We start from the raw sequence: 24,639 nt of genomic DNA, 5'->3' as shown, positions 1-24,639 counted from the left end.
TGTCAAGCACGAACTGAGTAGAATCAGGCCAATGCACCAGCCAATCATCTGATAAAAGGAACCTGTCCAGTCTACTCATAGCATTGCCATTAGGTCTACACCAAGTGAATCTTCTCCCAACAGACCTAACATCCTCTAAATTCATGTCTGAAATCCAAGAATTGAATTCAGAAATGCTAGGGTCCACACCCACTGACTGAGCTGAGCTCACTCTCTCATCTTGGTGCCTTATAGAGTTGAAATCACCTAATACACACCACAGGGCTGCTTGAGAAGCTGTCTTCAGCTGAAGGATCTCATCCCATTGCTGTCTCTTTCTTTGTAAATCACAGGGGGCATAAACATTGATTATGGAAACCCTTTTGTTGTCTTTAATCCACAGCCCTTCCAACAGAATAAAACCTCTCCCCACTACCTTTCTGTCAACTAAAACAGAATCATTGTTCCATATACATAAGAGGCCACCAGCAGCATTAATTGCAGGAGCAAACTCCGAAGAAGCATTACAGTCAGCCCATAAATACTAACATAGTCTTCTATCAATAGACTCCATTTTTGTTTCTTGGATGCAAAGAACATCAAGATTGTTGGTCAAGGTCAACTTTCTAATGGCTGACCTTTTGACACCACCACCCAACCCTCTAGAATTAAAAGATAAAATATTCATGAGGCAAGATTATCCCTTCCCATCATAGCTGGTGAAGCTACTACAGTCTCACTATTATCCTTGTCAGTCTTCGTGTTATCAAAAGAGGCCTTATGATCATCAAAGGTCAAGCCCAAGTGTCTAGCTACTTCATGGTGGAAGTCCTCCTCAGCCTCTGCAAGAGCATTGATGAAGCTGCTTGAAGGAATGGGACTGAGACAGGTCTGAGACTGAATTGGAACGACATCAGCTGCATGCACCCCCCCTGACACGTCATCTTCCATATGAATGGGGCCACTATCTGCAAGGTCCAGAGATGATGGCTTATTGTCATCCCTTCTGGTCTCAGCAAATCTATTTGTATGGCCCAAATATTTTCTTCCTGCACCCACCTTTTTTCTAGAGTAAACTTTTAAGTTATGAGCAGTTTCCTCTCCCTTTGATTCTGGGCCGTTAGTATTCAGGCCCAAGTCCTGCATGACCCCTTCCATCCCCCTATTCTGGGTGTTATTATTCGAACCACAAATCTCTTTAATTGAGAGATTTGAATTTGGTTTGACCGCAGGACATAACTCAGAGGTAGTATCCTCTGGACTATGCTGAAAGGCCCGAAGGTCAACCCCTTTGACCGTGTCAACTTCCTTGGGACCTGCATCACCTTTTTCCTCAATCATCATCTGCTTCTGACCAGGGAAGGTGAGCCTACGAACCTTCCTTCCACTTCCATGCAAGGAGTCTATGAGAGGACCGTTGTGATCCTCCTGACGCACGGAGCAGACTGGCAGGTTCACAGCAGGAAGCAACTCCCCATGGTGAGACGACACGTCATCGTCAGAGAAAGCCTCGGAATCTGCACGCCAAATGTTGATGGCGTTGGTCCACCGGCGCCGACGTCCGTCCCCCAAATATTTTGACGATGCTCCATCAGGAACGCGTGTTGTCGAGTCTTCGTCGGAATCCTCCATTGCTGTCGTGAATGGTGATGGCGAAAAAGCCTCCAAATCCGACCGACACTGCCGTTTTCCATTAGCTCGAGATACCTCCTCCCTCAAGAACAAGTGATGCTCCGTTTCATTAACCATAGCCACCATCGATTTGGAGAAGATAGGTTTCTCCTTTGTGAGAATCAAAACCCGCGCGACATCAAGTCTCGAACGGTCCGCCGTCTCCTCGTCGAGTTCAATAATTTCTCCAAATGTCGAAAGCAAGGTTGCGAAGTGTTAAGCGTCCCATATCCCCAGGGGGACACCCCAGATATGAATCCATATTAAACGGAATTCGGGCTTCAACTCCGACGTCCATTTCTGGATTGAATATAGCGATGTCTCTCCGTTGGATTGTTCTCTGAGGTTGATCTTATCTGCTTTAGCTTTGTCCATGTCGTGGAGGATAATCATGTCATCCCCCCAATATGACACCTTCACCTCCATGCCTACCACCTCCTGGACCTCATCCACCGCCCTCTCAAACATTCCTCTATTTTTTAGACGACCCACCCAGAGGTGATCCAACCAATTAGTTTTCTCCTTTGCAGTCTGCAGAGCTACAGATGCAACAGGAGCTTCTGATCCATTCTTCCCTAACAAAGGCACCTCTATCTCCTTCCCTTTCATCTTATGATCGTGCTTAACAGCTTCCGCGTACGATTTCATACTAGTGAAGGGCATATTATTGAGTCTCGGTTGTTTGGGTTCCATAGGATTCATGGAGTCCTTCCATACTCGAACAACGTCTCCCCCTGTTCTCGCCACTTCCCTTTTACCTCCTCTCTGAAACTTTGGTTTGTTAACAAACAGCTTCATCCCTTCTATGTATATATTGTTGTCCAGTTGTCTCTCCAACCTGCCTTCATCCTCTACACCTTTGAAACGAACAAAATCATATTGTTGACCCTGTTTATTCTTTGATTTAGGTACAAACACCTCCCACACTTTTCCCCATTCCTGGAATAGTTTTCAGAGATAAGGTTCATTAACAGAGTCTGGGAAATGAGAGAAATAAAAGGAGCTTATGTCCTTTTTATTTCTCCATGATAGGGCTCTGTGTTTTTCGCTTGTTGGGTGTGCATGAAGATCATTCTGTCGGTGTGGTCCTACTCCTTGTTCGATTCTTTTCTGTAACCGAGCCTTCCTCCTACCTCCCACTTGAATCCACGGGTCCTCCTGGTGTTTGTTATCGATGTTTCTGTGATTGGCATCTGGTCTGTTGAAATCTCTTTCGTGAATGGCGTGACCTCTTCTCCTCCTATCCTCCTTACTCTTTCTGTATCTAGCCTTTCCACTAAGAAGCTCTTGCAGTTCTCTAGTAGTCGAGCGTCCTTTCTCTCTCACAGGCTCCCTCTCATAATCTTTCACTCCCTTTCCCTTTGACTCTCTCTCTCTCGCTCTGTATCTATCGTTATCACTCTCTCTCTCTCGTTCTCTGTTTCTCTCTCTAACCATTCTCTCTCCTCTCTATCTCCCCATTATAAATATCCTCCTAATTACTCCACTCTTTTGTTGTGCGATTGTTTTAGATTTTTCATCCTGCAGGGTCTCTTACTCATGAAGCCAGAGAAGCTTTCCTTTCTGCATTAGTGTCTGAAATGGAACTTTGAATACATCAAACCTTAACAACTAAACATGGAGGGAAAATCTGTTAATAGACTAACAGCCTGATTGTTAGCAAAAGCTAACAACCCTTGCAAACTGTTTTCACAGTTATTCTAACATATACCCCCCCCCCCCCCTCTCTCAAACTCAAGGGGAAGAGTTTTCAGAGGAAAAACTCTTCACAATGAGTTTTCCCCTAAGAACTTCAAATCTTGAAGAAAGAGGCTTGGTCAGCACATATGCCCACTGATCTAGAGCTGCGATGTGTAAGACTGAAAGTTGCTTGGCTAGAACCTTTTCCCTAACAAAAAAGACATCAATTTTCATATGCTTTGTGCGACTGTGGAACACAGGATTATGAGCAATGGATACAGCACTTTGATTGTCACAATAAAGGACAGGAGTAGTGAAGGGAACTCGCAATTCTGTTAAAAGAGCCCGAATCCATGTCAATTCAGTAGAAGTTTGAGCCAAGCTCTCAAGCGCTAAGTTCTCCATCCTTGAATTACACTCAAGGTTATTCGCACTCCAATTCATATAAATCTGGTGGTTCCGGTGGCTCTAGGGGAGCATATGTACGCGGCAATGGTGGTCGTGGCAATCCTTCTGATCGCGGTGGTGGTCGATTTGCCAACTTCCAGTGTCAAATCTGTCTCAAATATGGACATACTGCAAATATCTATCATTTTCGTTCTGACATGAACTTTCAACCTCATGAGTCACTTACTTTCTTTGATCCTGCCACACTTCAACCAATTCCTTATTCGTCTAGTTCTACTAGATCTTCAAACACTTGGATTAATCCTAATTCCAAGTTTGTTGCTCTCAACCATCCAATCAACTCAGTGCTATGCTTACAAACTCGTCCTCTCATGGCAATGGTCAAGCTAGTTCAACCTGGATTCCAGATTCTGGAGCTAGCTTCCATGTGACTGGTGAATCACAGCATATCAAACAGTTTGACACACTTTGATGGACCTAACCAAATCTTCATAGGAAATGGTGAAGGTTTAAGTATCTCTAGTGTTGGTTCCTCCTCTTTTGTGTCTCCTAATGACTCTCACATAACTTTCAAACTTGACAAGCATGTTCCTTCAATTTCGAAAAATTTGTTAAGTGTGAGTCAATTTGCTAAAGATAACTCGATTTTCTTTGAATTTCATCATCACTTATGTCTTGTGAAATCTCAGGAGACCAATAAGGTTCTTCAAGGAGTTGTTGGTGCTGATGGTCTCTATTCTTTTCATAACATCAAGCTTCAAGATAATTCTCCCCAGTTGTTGTCAACCTCAACTCTACTTCAGACAATTGCTTGTCTAATACAGCTCCTACTGTTAATAGATCACATGCTACCATCTCATTCCTCTACTTCTGTTTACTCTCCCCTAGAACTTATTTTCATAGATCTGTGGGGACCATATCATTTAACTTCCTACTTTGGTTTCAAGTATTGTGTATCCTTTATTGATGCTTTTTCCAGATACACTTGGATATTTCCTATTAAAACTAAGGCTAAAACTATTTTTATTTTTCAAGTTTTTAAATCCATTGTTGAACTGCAGCTTAATACTAAAATTAAAAGTGTTCAGTCTGATTGGGGGGGTCTGCTCTCCTAACCTCCTATGATATCTCTCACAGACTAATTTGTCCCCACACTCATCATTAAAATGGTGTGGTTGAAAGAAAACACAGACATAGTTGATCTGGGCCTTACCTTGTTACATCATGCATCTTTCCCCTTACAGTTTTGGGACTATGCTTTTACTACTGATGTCTATCTAATTAATAGACTTCCTACTGCTTCCCTCAACTTTGCTATTCCCTTTGTCACTCTTTTCAACAAGGATCCTGATTTCCAATTCCTTAAAACTTTTGGTTGTGCCTGCTTTCCCTTGTTGAGACCTTATCATACTCATAAACTTAATTTTTGTTCTCAAGAGTGTCTATTTTTGGGGTACTCCTCATCTCATAAAGGTTACAAATGTCTGTCTCCAACTGGAAAATTTATATTTCCAAAGATGTTTTGTTCAATGAGCTGGAATTTCCTTATTTTGATCTATTTCCCTCTTCTTCTAGCTCAGTACAGAACCTTGATTCCTATTACAGTCTTGATCCTAACATGTCTCCTCCATCTGTAGTTCCTACACCCCAACCTTCTCAACTGTCTTCCTCTCACTCACCCTCTGCTCCCTCTATTCCTCCTGGTTTTTCTCCTGTGTCCAGTCAACCCTCATCTAAGTCTACTTCTGTCCATCCTCGGTCATCAAATGCTAGGTCTCACAGTGAGTCTGTTCCAGCACCATCTTCAATTCCTGTTAATACTCATCCTATGCAAACTAGGTCCAAGTCTGGAATTCACAATCCTACACTGCATCCTTCACTGTTTCTTGCTCATTCTGAACCCAAGACTGTTAAACAGGCCCTAGAAAATTCAGATTGGTTTGCAGCTATGCAAGAGGAGTATGACGCTTTACTGAAAAACAGAACTTGGGACTTAGTTCCCCTACCTTCTAATAGACAAGCTATTGGGTGAAAGGGGTTTTCGGAGTAAAAGAAAATGCTGATGGTTCTATCAACAAGTTCAAAGCCAAGCCGGTTGCTAAGGGTTTTCATCAGGTTCATGGTTTTGACTTTCATGAGACATTTTCTCCAGTGGTCAAGCCTGTCACAATTCATGTTGTTCTCACTCTTTCTTTCTCAAGGATGGGAGTTATTTCAGCTTGATGTCAACAATGCTTTTCTTAATGGGTTTTTTGAGGAATCTGTATTTATGACACAGCCTCCTGGTTTTGAGGTGGTAGATAAATCCCTAGTCTGCAAGCTTAACAAGGCTCTCTGTGGCTTATAAAACAAGCCCCAAGACAGTGGTTTGACAGGTTGAAATCTACTTTTCTTCAGTTTGGCTTTGTGGGAAGCAAATGTGATTCTTATCTGTTCATCTACACACATCAGAAGCATACTGTCCATCTTTTAGTCTCTGTGAATGATATCATCATCACAAGCAATTCTATCTCTCTTATTCAACAGCTAACTTCCAAACTAAACACTGCCTTCTCTCTTAAGCAGCTAGGTCATTTGGATTATTTTTTGGGACTAGAGATCAAATACCTTGCTAATAATTCTATACTAGGGACTCAAAGCAAATATATTTGTGATTTACTTCACAAACTCAAATGGCTGAAGCACATTCTATTTCCTCTCCCATGGTTTCTAACTGTAAACTATCCAGACATGGTGCTGATTTGTTTCAAGACCCAACTCTCTACAGATCAGTAGTGCGTGCTCTGATACCATTTTAGACTGAGTGAAGAGAAAAAGAGAGAAAAATATAGAGAAAGCGAAATGATATTATTGAATCTGAAAGTTAGTTACAGAGTTAGTTACAAGGAAGTATTTATAGACCTCTAACCCTTCAAACTAAGTACAAAACAGAATTAACAAATAGGAGGGAAAATCTGTTAAGAGACTAACAGCCTGATATTAGTGAGGTGCTGTTAGCAAAAGCTAACAGCCCTTGAAAACTGTTTTCACAGTTATTCTAACATATACTCTAATAAAGTCTACAAGGTGGAAGTGCTGGTGGGTTGCAGTAACGTGGACAATTTGGCAACAAAGGAATAAAACAGTCTTCCAAAACCAATGTTTCAACAGTAGCAAAGTCATGGATGATGCCCTACTACTACTTTGGTCATGGCTCAAGTCCAACGACAAAGACTTTACAGTACATTTTAACCAATTTTTTTTTTCTCAGCAAAAATAATAATATGTATTAATTGAAGTACCAGGGGTACTTGGAATATATATTACAGTCCAGATTTGGTCCCATGACATATGGTATTCATTGAAACAATCTGAATTTTAATTTAGATTCTTACAAAAGTTTGCTCTAGTATTCTATCCTACTCTATTGAGAAACCCTGCTCTGATGTTGGAAGACCAGTAGTAGTAGTGATAATTGAAATCCTTCTCCAAATTTGTGAGCCACGTCTATAATAAAAAAGCTGTGTCATCTAAGATGCTGTTGGCATTGAATGTACCATTTGAAAAAATAATGTTATTTCTTTGCTTCCAAATGGTCCATGTCAGTGCCAACCACCACCACTTCCATCTGCTAGACCTCATTCCCTCTGTCACTCCATGTATATGTTGGAGAAAGTGCTGCCTCGGGTGATTTGGGAAGACACCCAACATACCCACCCAAGATAAGGACTCCCACCATACTGGCATTATCTTGCCACAATGAAAGAATAGATGACCTGCGCTCTCCTCCACTTCTCTGCAGAATGGGCATTTGGACTCCCCAACCTGAATCTGTCGTCGCTGCAAATTTGCTCTAGTTGGTAGTCTATCTTTGATTAACTTCCATGCGAACATAGTAATTTTAGACGGCAGCTTGAGCTTCCACAGCTGTTGAAATACTCCATCCTGTTGCTGTTCATATGTTTGCCCCCACACCATATCATATGCGGATTTGGCCGTGTATTGTCCACTTGGGTCTGCCTTCCATACCCACTGATCACCTTTATGCGGCTGTATTGGGTGGCTTGCAACATCCGATAGGAATGAGACCGCCATATCTATTTCGTTATCGAACAATGGTCTTCTCCACCTAAACTCCCACTCCCAACCTGCATCCTTGAAGGTCCCCATGTGATGTATACTTTGATTTTGCTGCGTAGAAATGCTATACAGCCTAGGGTATCTAGCAAGTAGTGAATCCTCTCCCCACATCCATTTGTCCTCCCAAAATTTGAACTTGTCCCCACTTCCAACCCTCCAAGATATTGTAGTGTTCATTAACTCTCCATGTTGCGGATGATTAAACACGAGCTTTAGATCCCTCCACCATACCGATTCACCCTTTCCCCTAGTTACTTCGCTCAAACCCCTCCAACCCCCATATTTTGACTCCAACACCCTAGCCCACAGCTCCCCCTGGCTTTGAAATAAGCTCCACTTCCATTTGCCTAACAGTACATTTTAACCAATGGGCTACTAATCTAACATTAGGTTTCTGTACCTAGCCTAGGAGTAAGGGGGATGGATTTTTGTAGTAGGGTGTTACATAGCTGGGTGCTGTGGTGCTGGCTTGGGTCCTATCAGTAAACATAGGAACCAGCTGGCCCCAAAAATACTGTAATTTTAGTACCACTGGTACTCCATATTAATATATCATATATATTTTTTGCTGAGCAAAAAAAAAAATACTCTAATAAGATGGCACTAAGCACCATTGAGCACAACATGTGCAAGGCGTTGCATCCAAATTTTAGTGTGTTTTGAACCATCGACTTGATGATTGTATTAACTCATTTGTTGTGGTTGGGAAGTTGAACTATCTTAGTCACTCGTCCAAATATTGCCTTTGCAGTGTGGTAAGCCAGTTCCTATCATTGGGATGCAGTCATTCAAAACCCGAAATACATTAAGAATGCTCTAGGCAAAGGCCTCATTTATGAAGATAGGGGACATGCTCGGGTAGTTGGCTACTCAGATGCCCGCTGGTCTGACTCCTTTAGTGATAGAAGATCCATATCTGGGTATTGTGTGCTGATTGGAAGAAACTTAGTATCTTGGAAAAGCAAGAAGCAAATTGTAGCAAGATCAAGTGTTGAAGCAGAATACAGGACCATGGTGTTAGTAACTTGAGAACTCATATGGCTGAAAGTCTGAAACAGCTTCATAGAGAGCTCAAGTTTGAAGAAACTATGCAATGGCATATGTGACAATCAAGAAAATCTACATATTGCCTCTAATCTAAACTTCCATGAGAGGACCAAACATATTGAGGTTAATTACCATTTCATTAGAGATAAGATTGAACCAAAGGACATCACCCAAGTTCTGTCAACTCTAGGGATCAGTTGGCAAATATCTTCACTAAGTCTCAAAGGGGACCAAGAATTGGTTATATTTGTAACAAGCGGGGCGCATATGACTTATATGCTACAGCATGAGGAGTATTGAGAATCAAAATATAATATTATGAATTCATTGTAATAAATGTAGCTTATAGGCATGTAATCTCTTATTTAAAGGAAACAGAATATCCTCTATTTAGGTATGTATAATAAATACGATAAGCCTATATAAACTCTCATCTGTGGTGTATTCAAATACATGGTTTCAGCACAATATGTCTCTGGTTTGCTTTTTCATTTAACAATTTACATGTGTGTGTGTGATTATCATCCTTTAAACCACAGCTCAACCAATAAACAATGAACCACCCTTGCCTTTATCTGTTCAATGATCAGTCTAGTTTTAGATAGAAAACCAATGCTATATGAATATGAGTTTAGAGAGAGAAAGTAGAGAGAGACTGTGGGTGGGAGAGGGTTAGGAATAGAAGAGAGAGGAGAGAGAGAGCAAGAGAGAGAACGACGGCGGGTCCTAGTCTGATCATTGATCGGAAATGGGAAGGACATCAACACAGCTCTCAGCGAGCTAACTGGAGAGAGCACAAGGACGTAATTTCGTTTTATTTCACAAGGTTCCCTGAAGACACAACGGAAAAAGACTTGTGGTACCATTTCAAGCAGGCAGGAGATGTGAGGGAGATTTTCATCTCTCCGAAACGAAACAGAAATGGCAGGAGATACGGTTTTGTCAGATTCAAAGGGGTGGAAGATGTTCATCAGATGGAAAAGAAGCTGGACAGTATGGTTTTTGGAGGGTTAAAGATGTATGTCAACACCCCTAAATTTGGCAGAACACATCGAGTAAATTCACAACCAGTTGTTAGGGGGAGAATGGAGGGCCAACATCACACAGAAGGGGTGAGAGACGTGTACCAGGGAACGAAGCAAGCAGCAAATGTGAAGTTCCCGCAAGGGTCATATGTAGAGGCAGTAAGGAGGCATACCCCAAGAACAGAGCAGAGGTGGACCCAAGCTAAGGAGAACAGCAGGTGCTGCATCTCGACGTCATCAGTGAGCCTAGATATACAGGTGATAGGGCAACAATGGCTCAAAGGGGCTTGGGTAGGGAGATTAAAAAATTTGGCCCTGTTTGACAGTCTAGAGGATGAAATGCTATGGGACATAGATGAAACCATATCTCCAAGATACATTGGGGATGATATGGTTTTACTCATCGGTCTCACCGACAAAAAAGCCCAGAATGTGATGGAGGAAGAAGATGCAGGTTGGAGTGAACTGTTCTACTCAGTGGAAAAATGGACACCACAGCTGCGTCCCGGTTATCGTTTGACATGGGTTCAATGCTGGGGAATACCATTGATAGCGTGGGACATGCAGCATATTAAACAGATAGTGCCCTCCATCGGTGACATGGTGGACGCAGATGATGATGTGGAGGAGCTAAGAAGGTTGGACAGGGCAAGAATATTAATAAAAACACCGTAGAAGCCGTTCATACAACATACTGTCAATGTGCAGATTCGAGGAGAACTACATGTGGTACACATAGTGGAGGAAAATGGGAAATATTGCGCCAATTGCCAGCACAGGAGAAGCAATAGCCAAAGTTCATCTGAGGAGATTCAATCGGAGGAAAGTAATGTCGGAACGCTTCTAGGAGATGTCCCGCCACCGTGGTGGAACGAAATGAGATTGAAGGACAAAATGGGTGTGTGCAGCGAACCCAGCGGCAACGCGCCGAGGTCGGGGGAAGGGAAGGAGGAAGAAAGCTCGCCTGAAACAAAAGGACCATGTAGGTCGGAGGGGACAAGCCCACCGACAATTGTCGACGTGCAAGGCGGCGACGCGGGGAACCAGCTCGCGGAGTCACCGACATGGCAGGATGATAACATGCAGGAACCTCTGGAGTACCAAACGGGTAACGATGACGAAGAACAGCCACCCACGGGGCACGGGACAGCGGAAAACCAGGCGGACGGCGGTGGCCCGATCTCGGATGGAATGGTCGTAGCGCAAGGGCCTGACGGGTTGAGCTTGGGTCCAGATTCAGCGAGTAAAGCCATTAACCGCTGGATATTAAACCTAGCTGACACTGTGCAACCCTATGTTGCAGGGGTTCAGAGCCAAAGTTGGGGGGAAGGGGAGACAGCAAAATCTACCGTGCACCAAATTGGGGAAAGAAGTGACCCCAGGGGATATGCCTCTGGTGAAATCAGAGAGAGCATTCACAAAAAAGGAAAAGTGGAGGCAGAGATGAACGTTGGAGAGCCTGATAATTTTAAATACGGGAGACCTAAGGCACGTGACAAGGAGGTGGAGAGGCAAATGGACTTGGGTTGTGATATTTACACCCCCCCCCCCCCCAAAACATCTGTTCACCAAAAAGCAAGCCCACTTGGCCATACATCATGCCCAAATAATTCTTGGCTGGTGTATTCTCGTAAATGAGGGGGCAAAAAGAAATTAGGCCACAAAAGTGTGGCTCTCTCTTCGTGGGATGACACAAACACAACAGGAAATTCTTCAACTATAAGTCAGCAGCAACATGAAGAAACAAAGAAAGGGAATCAGCTAAGCAAATTACTGCAGAAACATCAGATCACAACACAGGCAAGGTCAGATGGAGAAAATAAAAAAACAGCTAACATTCAACATGCAGAGCAGATTTGGAGTATGATCAAGGACCTGGGGATGACCACTGGAACTTCACAAAGGGATTATACTCAACAGCTGGTGGAAATGGAAGTAAGAGATGGTAGTGAGGCAGACAGATTGGGGATCAAGAGACAGGCCCAATGATTATTCTATCATATAACGTAAGAGGATTAGGGAGGGGGGTTAAATGGCCAGGAATTCGTAGGCTGGTCAGGGAGCACCACATAGACATGCTGTGCATACAAGAAACAAAAAAGGAGAGTGTAGAGAGATCAATGTGTCAAGTGTTATGGGGGGATTCAGGATTCAGCTGGGAGTCATATCCTTCTTCTAATGCAGCTGGAGGCATTCTTTGTATTTGGAATGAGAAATCGTTCAAAGTAGAAAGAAGGATTTCAGGAGCAGGCGTTATAATGGTAACAGGCAAGTGGGGTCAGGAGTCACAACCAAGGCATATAATTAATATCTATTCGCCGTGTAGTCTTCAAGACAAAAGGCTGTTGTGGGAGAGGATTAAACAATTGAAATACCAAAATCCTGGAGGTTACTGGTGTGTATTGGGGGATTTTAATAATATAAGGGTAGCAGCAGAGAGAGTGAGCACATCTCAGGGGGGGACAGCGGATGGCAGTATTAGGGGTTTCAATGAATGGATTGAGGAGATGGAAGTTGAAGAAGTGCCTTGGGTGGGAAAGAGCTTCACTTGGTTTAAACCAAATGGCAAGGTGAAGAGCAAGCTGGATAGGTTCTTAGTGTCCCCTAAATGGTTATCCAAATGGCCAGGCTCCTACCAAACCGCGCTTCATAGGAATTTTTCAGATCATTGTCCTATATTGCTTAGATCCAACAATGCTGATTGGGGTCCAAAGACTTTTCGAATATTAGACTGCTGGCTTGCAGAAAAGTCCTTCAAGAAATTGATCGAGGAAAATTGGTCATCTAATCAATGGAGTGGTTGGGGGGGTTATGTGATAAAACAGAAAATTAAAGCCATCAAAGCAAAGATTAAGGTGTGGAATAAGGAACATTTTGGAGACACCTACAGCAAATACAAGAAAATAGAGGAAGATCTAAATAGGTTGGAAGAGGAATCCGAAGAAAGATAGCTCAATCATAACGAGGTGCTACTTAGAAAGCAACTTCAGCAACAATTGTGGGAGGCAGCCAAGGCACATGAGTCATTGTTGAGACAAAAGGCGAGATCCAAATGGATTAAGGAGGGAGATTGCAATTCGAGATTCTTTCATTTGTTGATCAATGCTAGACGCAGGTCTAACTGTTTGAATGGTGTGCTAGTTGATGGAGTGTGGCTAGAGGAGCCAGCAATGGTCAAAGAGGAAGTAAGGAGGTTCTTCATGCAGCGATTTCAAGAAAATGATCACTCAAGGCCAACACTAGATGGCATTCGTTTCCAGACCATTGACATTCAGCACAATGACATGTTGGTGGAACGCTTTGGGGAGGAGGAGGTCAAAAGGGCGGTATGGAGTTGTGGTAGTGACAAAAGCCCGGGCCCGGATGGAATCAATTTTAAGTTCATCAAGCAATTTTGGGATATCATTAAATCTGATTTCCTAAGATTCCTTGATGAATTTCATGCTAATGGAGTTTTTCCTAGAGGCTTGAATGCTTCTTTCATAGCCTTAATCCCGAAGAAAGTGGATCCACAATTGTTGAATGAATACAGACCTATCTCACTCATAGGATGTACTTACAAGATACTAGCTAAGGTCTTGTCTAATAGAATGAAGAAGGTCATGCATATCCTCATAAATGAACGACAGTCAGCATTCATCGAAGGCAGGCACATGCTTCATAATGTGATGATAGCAAACGAAGTGGTGGAGGAAGCAAAAAGAGGACAAAAGCCATGCATTATTTTCAAGGTTGATTATGTGAAGGCGTATGGCTCAGTGTCGTGGGAGTTCTTGTTCTATATGATGAAAAGAATGGGTTTTTGTACAAAATGGATACATTGGATTGCTGGATGCCTAAAATCAGCATCGGTATCGATCTTGGTTAATGGAAGCCCTTCACCTGAGTTTATACCCCAAAGAGGGCTTAGGCAGGGAGATCCACTATCACCCATGCTTTTTAACATTGTAGCCGAAGGTCTTAATGGTTTGATGACCAATGCTTTAGAGAAAGGGCTATTCAGGGGTTTCTTATCAGGAACAAATAAGGTGGAAATCAGTCTCCTACAATACGCGGATGACACAATATTTTTTGGGGAGGCAACCATGGAGAATGTTAGGGGAATTAAAGCCATCTTAAGGGCCTTTGAGCTTGCATCGGGCCTAAAAATTAATTTTGCTAAGAGTAGTTGTGGGGCTTTTGGGATGTCAGACCAGTGGATAAGAGATGCAGCCAGTTATCTTCACTGTGGCTTGATATCCTTTCCTTTCACATACCTTGGCATCCCTATTGGGGCCAATCCGAGAAGATGTCAGACATGGGACCCTATCATTACTAAATGTGAGAGAAAATTAGCGGCTTGGAAACAAAGACATTTGTCTTTCGGGGGGAGAGTGATCCTTATAAACTCAGTGCTAACATCCATTCCTATATATTTCTTTTCTTTTTTCAGGGTCCCTAAAAAGGTGGAGAACAAGTTGGTGCGACTACAAAGAAAATTCTTATGGGGGGGCGCATCTGAGCAAGACAAAATTGCTTGGATTAGTTGGGACAAGGTGTGTTTGCCAAAAGAAGATGGAGGATTGGGGGTTAAAGACATACGGTCTTTCAATACAACTTTGTTGGGCAAATGGAAATGGAAGCTGTTTCAAAATCAAGGAGACTTGTGGGCTAGGGTAATTGAATCAAAATATGGCGGATGGAGGAGTTTAAGCGAAGCACCGAGAGCCAATAAGGAGTCTACTTGGTGGAAGGACTTGAAGAACATATCTCAACATCCACAACAGGGGCAGCTGTTGAATGCTCCGATATCATGGAAGGTGGGCCGAGGGGATAAATTCAAATTTTGGGAGGATAATTGGATAGGGGGAGACATTTGTTTATTAGAGAAATATCAAAGGCTATACAATATATCGGTTCAGCAAGACCAATTAATTCAGGATATGGGAGAATTCAAAGAAACAGGATGGGAATGGGACTTCAAGTGGAGGAGACCACTATTTGACAATGAGATAGATCAGGCGGTTGCATTTATTCAAGAGGTGGAGGGGATCAGAATTCAGAATGTCATTGAGGATCAGTGGGTGTGGGAGGCTGATATCAGTGGAAGGTACTCGGTTAAGAGTGCTTATAGTGTGCTTAGAAAGGATATACTGCAGGAGGCTCCAGCTGAAGCATTTAAGGAATTATGGAAGCTTAAAGTCCCATCTAAAGTGACTACGTTTGCGTGGAGGTTACTCAATGATAGGCTGCCAACCAAAGATAATTTGAGGAGGAAACACGTAGAGTTGAATGATCACTTATGTCCTTTTTGCAGCAGCATCGAGGAGAGCGCGAGTCATCTATTTTTCCACTGCAGTAAAGTACTTTCGCTGTGGTGGGAATCCTTGTCTTGGGTGAATATGGTGGTTGTCTTCCCGAATCACCCAAGACAGCACTTTATCCAGCACATGTATCAATCGTATGAAGGTCTGATGGCGACTAGATGGAAATGGTGGTGGTTAGCATTGACATGGTCCATTTGGAAGCACAGAAATAGCATTATTTTCTCTGGCAGCACCTTCAATACAAATAAAATGATGGAGGATGCAGTGTTTTTATTATGGACTTGGCTGAGACATTTAGAGAAGGGTTTTCAATCTCACTTTAATCACTGGTCTTCAAATATTAGAGAAGGCTTTCGATGTAATCAAGGATAGGAATCTAGACCATATTAGCTACTAGTTTTGTTTTCTTCGGTTTCTATAGAGTGGTTCCTTCTCAGACTATTTTGTCTGATTACGGAACCATTCCCATGGCAACTTCCTTTCTGTATTTCAGTACCTCTGGTACTATATATTTATTTAATCTATTATCTTTGCTGACCAAAAAAAAGTCTAGTTTTAGAAACATTAGTGATAATTACCTGGCAGCGATTCCTGAGTAAACATCAGCAGGTTGGTCTCCACCAACAAGATTGACTGCAGCAGCTCCCAACTTTAAAAAAATAAGAGCAGCAAATTGATGGTGAGGCAGAATTTAAAAAAAAAAAAAGAGGGAACTGAAGTAAGACAATTTTTCCATGCCCTAACTACAAAATTAAATAGTCTACATGTCTACTATATGGTAGAGTGGATATAATTTTGAATGAAAAGTGATTAATTTAAAAAGAATCAATAAAATGAAAGATGCTATCATTAATATTCATAAAGTTTAGAGCAATTATTCTTAAGTGTGCATGGTCCCAATTTTCGAAGCACATGAATATCAAACAATAGTGAAAACATACTATCCTCAGTACAATGAAAACAATGTAAAAATCCAAATCGTTACGTTCTCCAATTAGGTTATATATATAGAACAGCACATGATAAATGAACAGGAAATTAAACTAGTGAAAATTGAAATTAGTTGGGTTTGCTCCCTTGCTTTCTGCCTCCCTCTCAATACATATATTTGCCCCCAATCTTCTGGAAAACCCTCCAGCATTAGCATGCTGAACTGAGGCAGCAATAGCAACATAAATGATTTCAGTGTCCCGCCGTCAACAGATTTCATGTAATACCCTCAAAATCCATATTATTGAGATATCACTTCCAGACATTAAGTGAAGGAAAATATCTGAGTTTGACTGGTAACAAAGTCTGCTGTAGGTCAATTATATTTTGGCAATCACTATAAAATGTGAATTCATATAACATACACAAAGAACTATGTTTTTTATTTATCTGCAAAGATAGAATTATATATTAATATGAAAGCAGTACAAAGGGTACTGTTATATGTACAAGCACCAGTCTCCCATGTGGAGGTTTGGTTCCCTAATACAACACTATTCAGCATGAATTAAAGAACCAAATCTCTGATTGTATAGGTTACATAGATGATCCCAGCATGTAAACCTAGTTTCCCCTAATTACAAAAACCTTCTCTGATATTGCTTGACCAAAAGTGAAAAGGTGTGTCAAATCCTTTCTCAAGGTTCCGCAGCCAAGTCCAGCAGAAAAATATAGCGTCCTCCATCAGCTTGTTGGCATTGAAGGTGTCATTTGAAAAGACCATTCTGTTTTTATGGGTCCATACACACCATGTTTGAAAAGAACTATGTTAATTGTAAAATGAACTAGCTCAATGCATTTCCTTGGTTTCAGTTTCTAGCATGAATCTGAAATTTTCAAGAAGTTGAGCCAAGATAATAAAGAATAGTAAAACTAGTAATATTTTAATACTCTCAATCAACTTATATTGAATACCAATCAAATGCAACAAATAAAGTCTTACTCTCACAAACAAGATCACACAAAGGAACTTTAAAAAAACCATTTGCATGAAGGGTTCATTTATTCTTGAATTTGGGTTGGGTCTAACTCAACCCCAAATTTTAGCTAATACAGTGAGGATTGTCCAAGTCCAACCTTTATAAGCTCTACTTTGGCCATAGTTATAGTCGATGTGGAATCTCAATATTTGTGACATAATAAAAAACATTGCAACGAAACATTTATCAAACTCCTATATAACTCCCACCCTATCCAATATACACAATGCAAAACCAAAACTTGGAAAAAATAAAATACGAAATGGAAAGTTTGATGTTCATTTTACCTTGTCCCTCCCCAGTGCTGCATAGTGTTGTAAGCCATTGCATGAACCATCCTAGCAAGTAAGGGGAAAAGTTAAAATGAGGAGACTGGAGAGAAATATTAAAGCGTTGATTAGTGGCCTTTGAGCCTCAACTTCATCAGCATGCATGAACATGGTGAGTGACTAGTAAACGTCAAAGCAATACTGTTTTGGGATGCAGTTCAAGTATGCTAACTTTGTTGAATTCTGAAATTAATAAGGTATTGGATACCTGAAAACCTCGCATTATGATCAAGCATTACCTTATCCAGGCTTGTTATAAAACAAGCCAAGCCCAAGCCAGCCAGGGTTTTCAATTACATATTCCTAGGTAGGACTGAATGAAAATTCAAGTTCTTATTCATTGAATGAACACAATGTTGATGGAGACAAGTATAAAAACTTCGTACCCCATTGCCCAGAGGCTCTTCGCTATGCGAAGGTATAGGGGAGGGATATTGTACGCAGCCTTACCCTTGCAGATGCAAAGAGGCTGTTTCCGGATTCGAACCCATGACCAACAAGTCACCAAGGCACAACTTTACCGCTGCACCAGGGCTCGCCCTCTGATGGAGACAAGTATGCAAGAAGAAAATACGGCTATAATATAAATCTAATTTTACATGTAATATTGATATTGATTAGATATTTGTCACAACTCAATTTCAAAATGTGGCATGGACAAACATCCAAGTAAACACATTTTAATAAAAAAGTAAAACAAATAAGCATTTGCCTTAATGTGCTTATCATAATTGACACATTCTTAACTACCATTTGAGTAATGCCCATATTATATTACATGTTTCTCCTCTATATGAATATATGCCATTCAGATAGAACTCCAATTTAAAGGCCTTCAGCCTCCCACTAACGCCTCTGTTTCTGAAAGAACAGATTATAGTGTTCCAGTTTAGATGAAAAATGTCAATTTAAAACAGTATATCGGTTTTCCTTTTAATTATAAAATGCAAAATCAGTCGATATATTTGTTCCCAAATAACAATTTCTGGCATCTCACACAAAGTACCTGGTGTACTGGCATATGAGAAATGGTAGTCTCAGGAGTGGGGCTTCTCAATGCTTCAGAGAGATTGGTGCATGCTGCCAAGCACTGAAAAGGATCCTCTGCTTGCAACCACCAGCGCTTTCCTTCAAGAGGTCTGTCTGCAGAATCAAATATATCATCCAGGTGGTTCTCAGTAAATTCTATTCGACCATCATAAGATAACTTGTCAACACCACCAGCATACAAATTTGCAAGATGTATTTTTAACCAGCACAAGCCTGACTTCCCTAAAGGACGTCCCTCTGAAAACTCAAGTATGCCTCGGCATAAGTCAGAACCAAGATGGTTCAAATATGGGTGCATGGGATAAGCTCGCCCTCGAAAATCAAGATTGTGAGGATAATAGAAGCCTTCTTCATCCTTCATCTTTCGAGCAACCTACAGCCAAAAAAGCCAGTGAAACAATGATGAAGAATGCAACATCACCTGGAAAGCATTTGATATATAATTCAATCTCTTTAGGAGTAGCAGATTTCTTACAGCAAGTTTAAGTTCTATGTCACATCGCTGTGAATGTCTCTCGTTATTCTCCTTTTTCACAGCTTTGACTTTCCACTTCCATTTTCGGATTTCTGCTTCATCTTTTGTATCTGGTTCCTTAGGTTCGGGAACCTTTAAGATAAAAAGATAACTCAATCAAAAAGCCATGGAAAATGAAGATGCATCACTGAAATGGAAAATTGCACTTAAAGAAAACTAGTTTTGAATGCACATACAAAATTACCTCCTAGAGACAAGCATTCAACATTTTCTGAAATTTAGGATACAAGATTGTGAATATTCACTTCTTTAAAATATTTGAGGATTGTTTTATCCATGTTATGATTAACAATTTGACATAATTTTAAGTTTGAAAAATGCCTTCTTGTGTGTAAAGACCTGGGGGAGTAGGCATACAGTGAGAATTTGGGGAAAGGTTTCAGGTCTCTTTAAAGACCTGTGCTATCTTTTCTTTTTTCTTTTGAGGAATAATAAAGGATCTTAAAATTTGGGCTAATAACTCAACCTTAGGATACCACCTAAGCCTTATAAGTACTACTTAAGGTCATATCTATGGGTGATGTGGGACTGAATACAACCCATCACACCCACCACATTGAAGGTGCTGGAAGCCTTAGACTGCTATTAAAGCATCTTTCCAACAGAGGAAGATTCTGGAATTTTTAATGGGAGAAAAAGAGGTCTGCAACAAAAAACATTAAAGGAATCTGTTGGAAATAGGAGCACTTAATGTTTACCACCCTTCCAAGTAGTTTAGTTAGTGTTTAGCAGAGTTCAATGTATCTTAGGAAGTTATGATATTTTAATTGTTCTCTGGAAAATTCCTTTTCTTAGGAAGTAGAGTGGAAAACACACTCAAGCACATTCAGAAAATTCCCTTTCTTATTTTCTCATATGGTATTAGAGTTCCCAATCTAAAGGGGGCTCTGCTTCCGCAAATGAAGTCTCTGTAGAAGGTCTGACTGGGCTCTTGAAGCTGTCAGACATCCAAAAACTCAACTGGAATTTTCCAGCAACTCTTTCGGTGGCTTTAGAACTTTCCAGCAACTCCTAGCAACAGTCAGAATTTTTTGGTGACTCATATGATTTTACAAGTTGGGTCGCGAGTTTGATAACCATGTTGCCCAAAGGTCCCAATTTCCTAACTCAATGACTAGATACCTTCTATTAGGATCCTTCCCCCTTTATGTCCTTGCTCCCCAACATTTTACCTTCCATCCCATAGACCTTGCTACATTCGCAAGGTTATTTCAGCTAGATTCCTCTTCTTCCCCTTGTTCTCTGTTAGGCTACCGGGTAAGCAAGTGTATGAAGGAAGGACATATGGCAAGTATAAGAGGAAGCCAGAGCAGCAGCCAGAACCAGGGTTAGGTAGCTGACTAAGATCAGCTACAGTTTAGTAGTTAGCCTTGTAACTGTTTAAGTCAGTTATAGGCAGTTAGTTAGTCGTTAGCTATAAGTAGAGATGGACAGCCCGGAATTACTCATTCGGGAGTAATCACAGTGGTTGGTTAGGGAGGCTAGGCTCTAATCCCTAGATGTACATTTGTACCACAAGTGTAATAAAACGAGAGATATGGCCGGTACCATCATTCTCTTTTCCATTACTCTTTATATCTACCATATCTTTACTAACCTTTTTTTTTGGAGGGAGACCCTTTAGTAACCATGGGTGAATAACAATATCCAATTCATAATAAACAATTAAGAATTAACAGGAAAATGTAAAAGAAGAATTTGTGTATTATTGATGAATACATACATACATATCAAAAATATAAATCATATGCACGCTTCCAAGAAATAAATTTATACTGTTGTGCTGGGAAGCTATTCTAATTGAAGATCATTTTTTCCAGTATAATGGGCTATGTTTTGAAAGAATCTAGTAGTTGAACAGATAGATTTAGGAACAAAGTTTGTTTAGTACTCACATTTTCACGATCCACCAAATCAGCCAGGCGTCCTCCATTAGCCCATATTTGATCTATCACACAGAGTACCCTTTTGTTTACCCTCCATTTGGTACTGCCAAGGGTATTAAGGGCCTAGTTACACAAAATACCAGAATTAATTTCAACAACTATTAACTGCGGACCATGAACAGACTTACAAATGCACATACATTTTAAGAAAGAATATCCCAACCTCAAAAACAGGATCAAGTTGACTCTTGGGAGCCCTCTTAACTGCTTCACGTTGCTGCTTTGCTCCATGTACTCTCATAACATACGATGGCAAAAACAAGTATGCTCCTTTGTCATACCTACAAAAATATTGCAATAAGCAAAACAGATCTTAGTCATAACTCACAATTTCAAGCTGCATGCCAATATGTTCTTATCATAAAAATAAATTTAGTAAAGCATACAGCAAAGTAATGAGAATTTTGAATTTGTTCGTATGATTCAAATTATACCATCAAAATTGTAGGCATTATACAAGGCAAGTACACTAAGATAAAATAGAAAGAAAAAGTTAAATCTTTACAGTAAAAAAAATGACTTGTATAAACATCTGCAGTACCCTGTCCAGTTTATAGGTGGCACCAACATTGGCATATAGGGGATGACCATGTGCCTTGCCTGACAATATAAACACATTTTGATGTTAGCATCAATCTCATGAACTTATGCATGAGAAAACAAATGTATAGCTGAAAGTACAAGACCATAATAATTTTGCCTAATAACCCTCTTAATGAAATGTGGACATGAATTCAAGTACAAACATTCCCTAGAGTTACTTACAGACTTTTCAAGGCCATTTTGCACCAGAGGATCACATTCAATGACACCATATCTCCTAGTTTCCTTCCTAGTCAAGTAGAAAGCATCAATTATTTAAGAAGGAAAAACAAATCGTTCAAATTTATAGATATTGATTGTGAAAGTGTGCTATCAATCTCACTGTGACTCAGATGAAAGTGTTTTAAGGGTATGCTTAAATGCGGGTCGTATATCCGGTGGACCATCTCCAATCAGATTGGCAGGCGGTTGAATGTAGGCTGTTTCTATTAATAGTTGCATCAATCGAGATCCAACCTGGTATTTACAATAAATAAATACATTGTAATACAAACAGAAGAAACTCTCCCTGTTCATAGGTACAAATACAAGCATTACAAACCTTTACTTGAGCTTCTTGTCCCCAAGCTTTCCAATCATCTTGTCCTCGGACTATTCCCATTGCTTGTAGCTTCTTCTGTTTTTTCATCAAAGCAGCAACTCTTTTCCGAAGTCTGCTCTGCTTTTTATCCATTTCCCCGTTCTCTTCAGTCAGTTCTCCTCTTTGTTCTACCGGCACAACATGAGATGATTTGTTCTCCTTCTCCCTCTTCATAAATTGGTATATCCTAGCCTGATCCACACATACAACAGTAGAATTTAAGTTAATAAACCCTTGAATATTGCAAAATCACGATAGCAACGTCCAAGTTGAACAATAAAAACTGGAAATCAAACACAATTTTTACTCAACACAAACTCAGGCACTTTTCAGTGAATTGCAAATTCATGATAGTAACGTCAAAGCATGAGGAGCATTTGAGGCAACAAAATGACTTTTTTTTATCAGCAAAGTTAATTAAAATGTATTAATAGAAAAACAGTACCAGTGTTACCAAGAACCAGGTAAATACAAGGGTTTGTGATAAAGCACCACAAACATAACCCACCCTCTAAACTTGTGTTATTGAATTGTTGACAGTCACATGGATAGATAGTCTTAGAATGTGGTTTTGGACCTAACTCAACCCCAAAAGCTAGCTCATAGAATGAGGGTTTGTCTTCCACTTATATACTTTATCTTGGCACTATCTCTAGCCAATGTGGGAATTGGATTTTTCCGATACATACCCTCATGCTACCTTGACAACATCTCTAGCCAATGAGGGACTTGGGTTTTTCCCAATAGATAGATAGATTAATAATGTACCTCGTTCTCAACAGCTTCACCTATTTGACAAGCGGCTTGAATGACCCGAGCGGTGCCAACCCCATTAGTATTTGTCATCAACAAGGCCATCAACTTGTGCATGGTGACAACAGCCATCATGTCGGCGGGCAAGTCATTGAAATAAGGAGCATGGCTCATCCTGCACTTGCTATCCTTGCAAAGCTCTTGATCAGCGAGAATTGCATTCCTTAAGGGCTCAAACCAACCCAAGAAGAGTGACTTCATGTAAGGCAAATTGGGCGCAAGCTTCTGCTCGCGCATGTCCTCCAAGAGCTCCTCATACTCCCTTGCGGCTTCTGCCCACGCCTCCGTCTCCGATTTTATCTGCCTCCTCTTAAGCAACTTGTACTTGTAGCTGCTACTGCTGCTGCTGTTGTCCACTTTGTGTTCTGCCTTCGCCATTTGCTGCAACAATTTCTGAACCTCGTCGTAGTCATCTTCGGTGTCCGTGGACTCAATAGCCTCGGCAACGCTAGAAAAGCCTTCGTAAAAAAGAAACTTGGACCGGCTCACCCCGGCTTTAGGGAAAGCCTGAAATGGGTATGGGTTTATCGTTTTACTTGTTTGGGGCTTACAGAATCTCGGAGATAAAGAAGAAACGCGGAAGGTGTTCCTTAAGGTTGAGGAAGCTCGCTTGGCTAGGTTGGTCCACATTTTGTACGGGCCAGCGAGAGAGAGGCAATGGTGTTGTGTCGACTGTTAAAAGATCTGAGACAAACAACACCCAGCCCAGCCAGCCGCCATTAAACCCTCCATAAAACCTAGTATTATTATGTCTTGTCCCTCCTCCTATGGTACATTTCAAACCGGTTTCGGGTTTCGGGTGTCGGGTTACTCCCATTTCCTTTTCGGATCTTAACAATTAAACCATCTATCTTTTTTTTTTAATTTACTAGATAGCACTGCAAATTTGGAGGAAGATTTTTTCGGATTATGTGAAAAAATTATATTGATAACTTTGTTATATTATTAATACAAAATTTGGAGAATGAGTCTCCTACTGGTGTTGTCATCCATCTAGCCAACCAGAGTGTTGCGATTCCACTTTGAGTCATTGAAGACGTGCTAGTGCGAGTTAAGGATTGGATTTTTCTAGCATATTTTTACATTTTGGAAATGAAGAATGACTCTTCTAGCCATAGCTCCACATTGATCCTAGGGAGACCATTTTTTATTACAGCCGGAACCAAACTTGATGTGCATGTAGGAACTCTTTCCATGGAGTTTGGTGATGATGTTGTGCATTTCAACATTTTTTAGGCCATGAGACATCCTACACATGAGCATTATGTTTTCCTTATAGATATCATTGATGATGCAATAGATAGTGTGGATATTTGTACAGATTTACTTTCTGATTTTTATGACTTTGATCTTAGTTCTTTTGATCGTACTTGTGATGATTCTTATGAGTCTACTACTGTATGTAATATATGTGTAGAGATTTCTTCTGCAATTCTGATTGTGATGCAGGTGCAGGTTCAGATCCTTCTATTTCTCTTCCACCAACTGTCAACCTTCCCTTGCCTTCCACTGTTCAGCCACCTTCCTTGGAACTAAAATTATTACCTGAGCACCTTAAGTATGCCTATTTTGATGATG

The 24,639-nt window shown here is 40.8% G+C and overlaps 1 protein-coding gene across 1 annotated transcript in view; it reads right to left on the bottom strand.

Annotated features, from left to right (window-relative positions):
- LOC114422890 (DNA-directed RNA polymerase 1B, mitochondrial-like) overlaps positions 1 to 23,792 on the bottom strand; it is a 45,428-nt gene extending 21,636 nt beyond the window's left edge. The window contains exons 1-11 of the mRNA XM_028389449.1: positions 23,017 to 23,792; positions 22,210 to 22,440; positions 21,991 to 22,124; positions 21,831 to 21,897; positions 21,607 to 21,665; positions 21,229 to 21,346; positions 21,015 to 21,128; positions 19,060 to 19,191; positions 18,541 to 18,957; positions 17,493 to 17,543; positions 15,814 to 15,884 (exon numbers count right to left, since the gene is read on the bottom strand). Coding sequence (XP_028245250.1) covers positions 15,814 to 15,884; positions 17,493 to 17,543; positions 18,541 to 18,957; positions 19,060 to 19,191; positions 21,015 to 21,128; positions 21,229 to 21,346; positions 21,607 to 21,665; positions 21,831 to 21,897; positions 21,991 to 22,124; positions 22,210 to 22,440; positions 23,017 to 23,691 — 2,069 coding nt within the window. The 5' untranslated portion in view covers positions 23,692 to 23,792. The remainder of the gene's footprint in view (positions 1 to 15,813; positions 15,885 to 17,492; positions 17,544 to 18,540; positions 18,958 to 19,059; positions 19,192 to 21,014; positions 21,129 to 21,228; positions 21,347 to 21,606; positions 21,666 to 21,830; positions 21,898 to 21,990; positions 22,125 to 22,209; positions 22,441 to 23,016) is intronic.
- Between the last annotated feature and the right edge of the window lie 847 nt (positions 23,793 to 24,639).

The sequence above is a fragment of the Glycine soja genome, chromosome 8, assembly GCF_004193775.1.
Source record: "Glycine soja cultivar W05 chromosome 8, ASM419377v2, whole genome shotgun sequence".
NCBI lineage: Eukaryota > Viridiplantae > Streptophyta > Magnoliopsida > Fabales > Fabaceae > Glycine > Glycine soja.
Note: the sequence above shows the minus strand (reverse complement) of the source record. Positions and strands in the feature narration are given on the sequence as shown.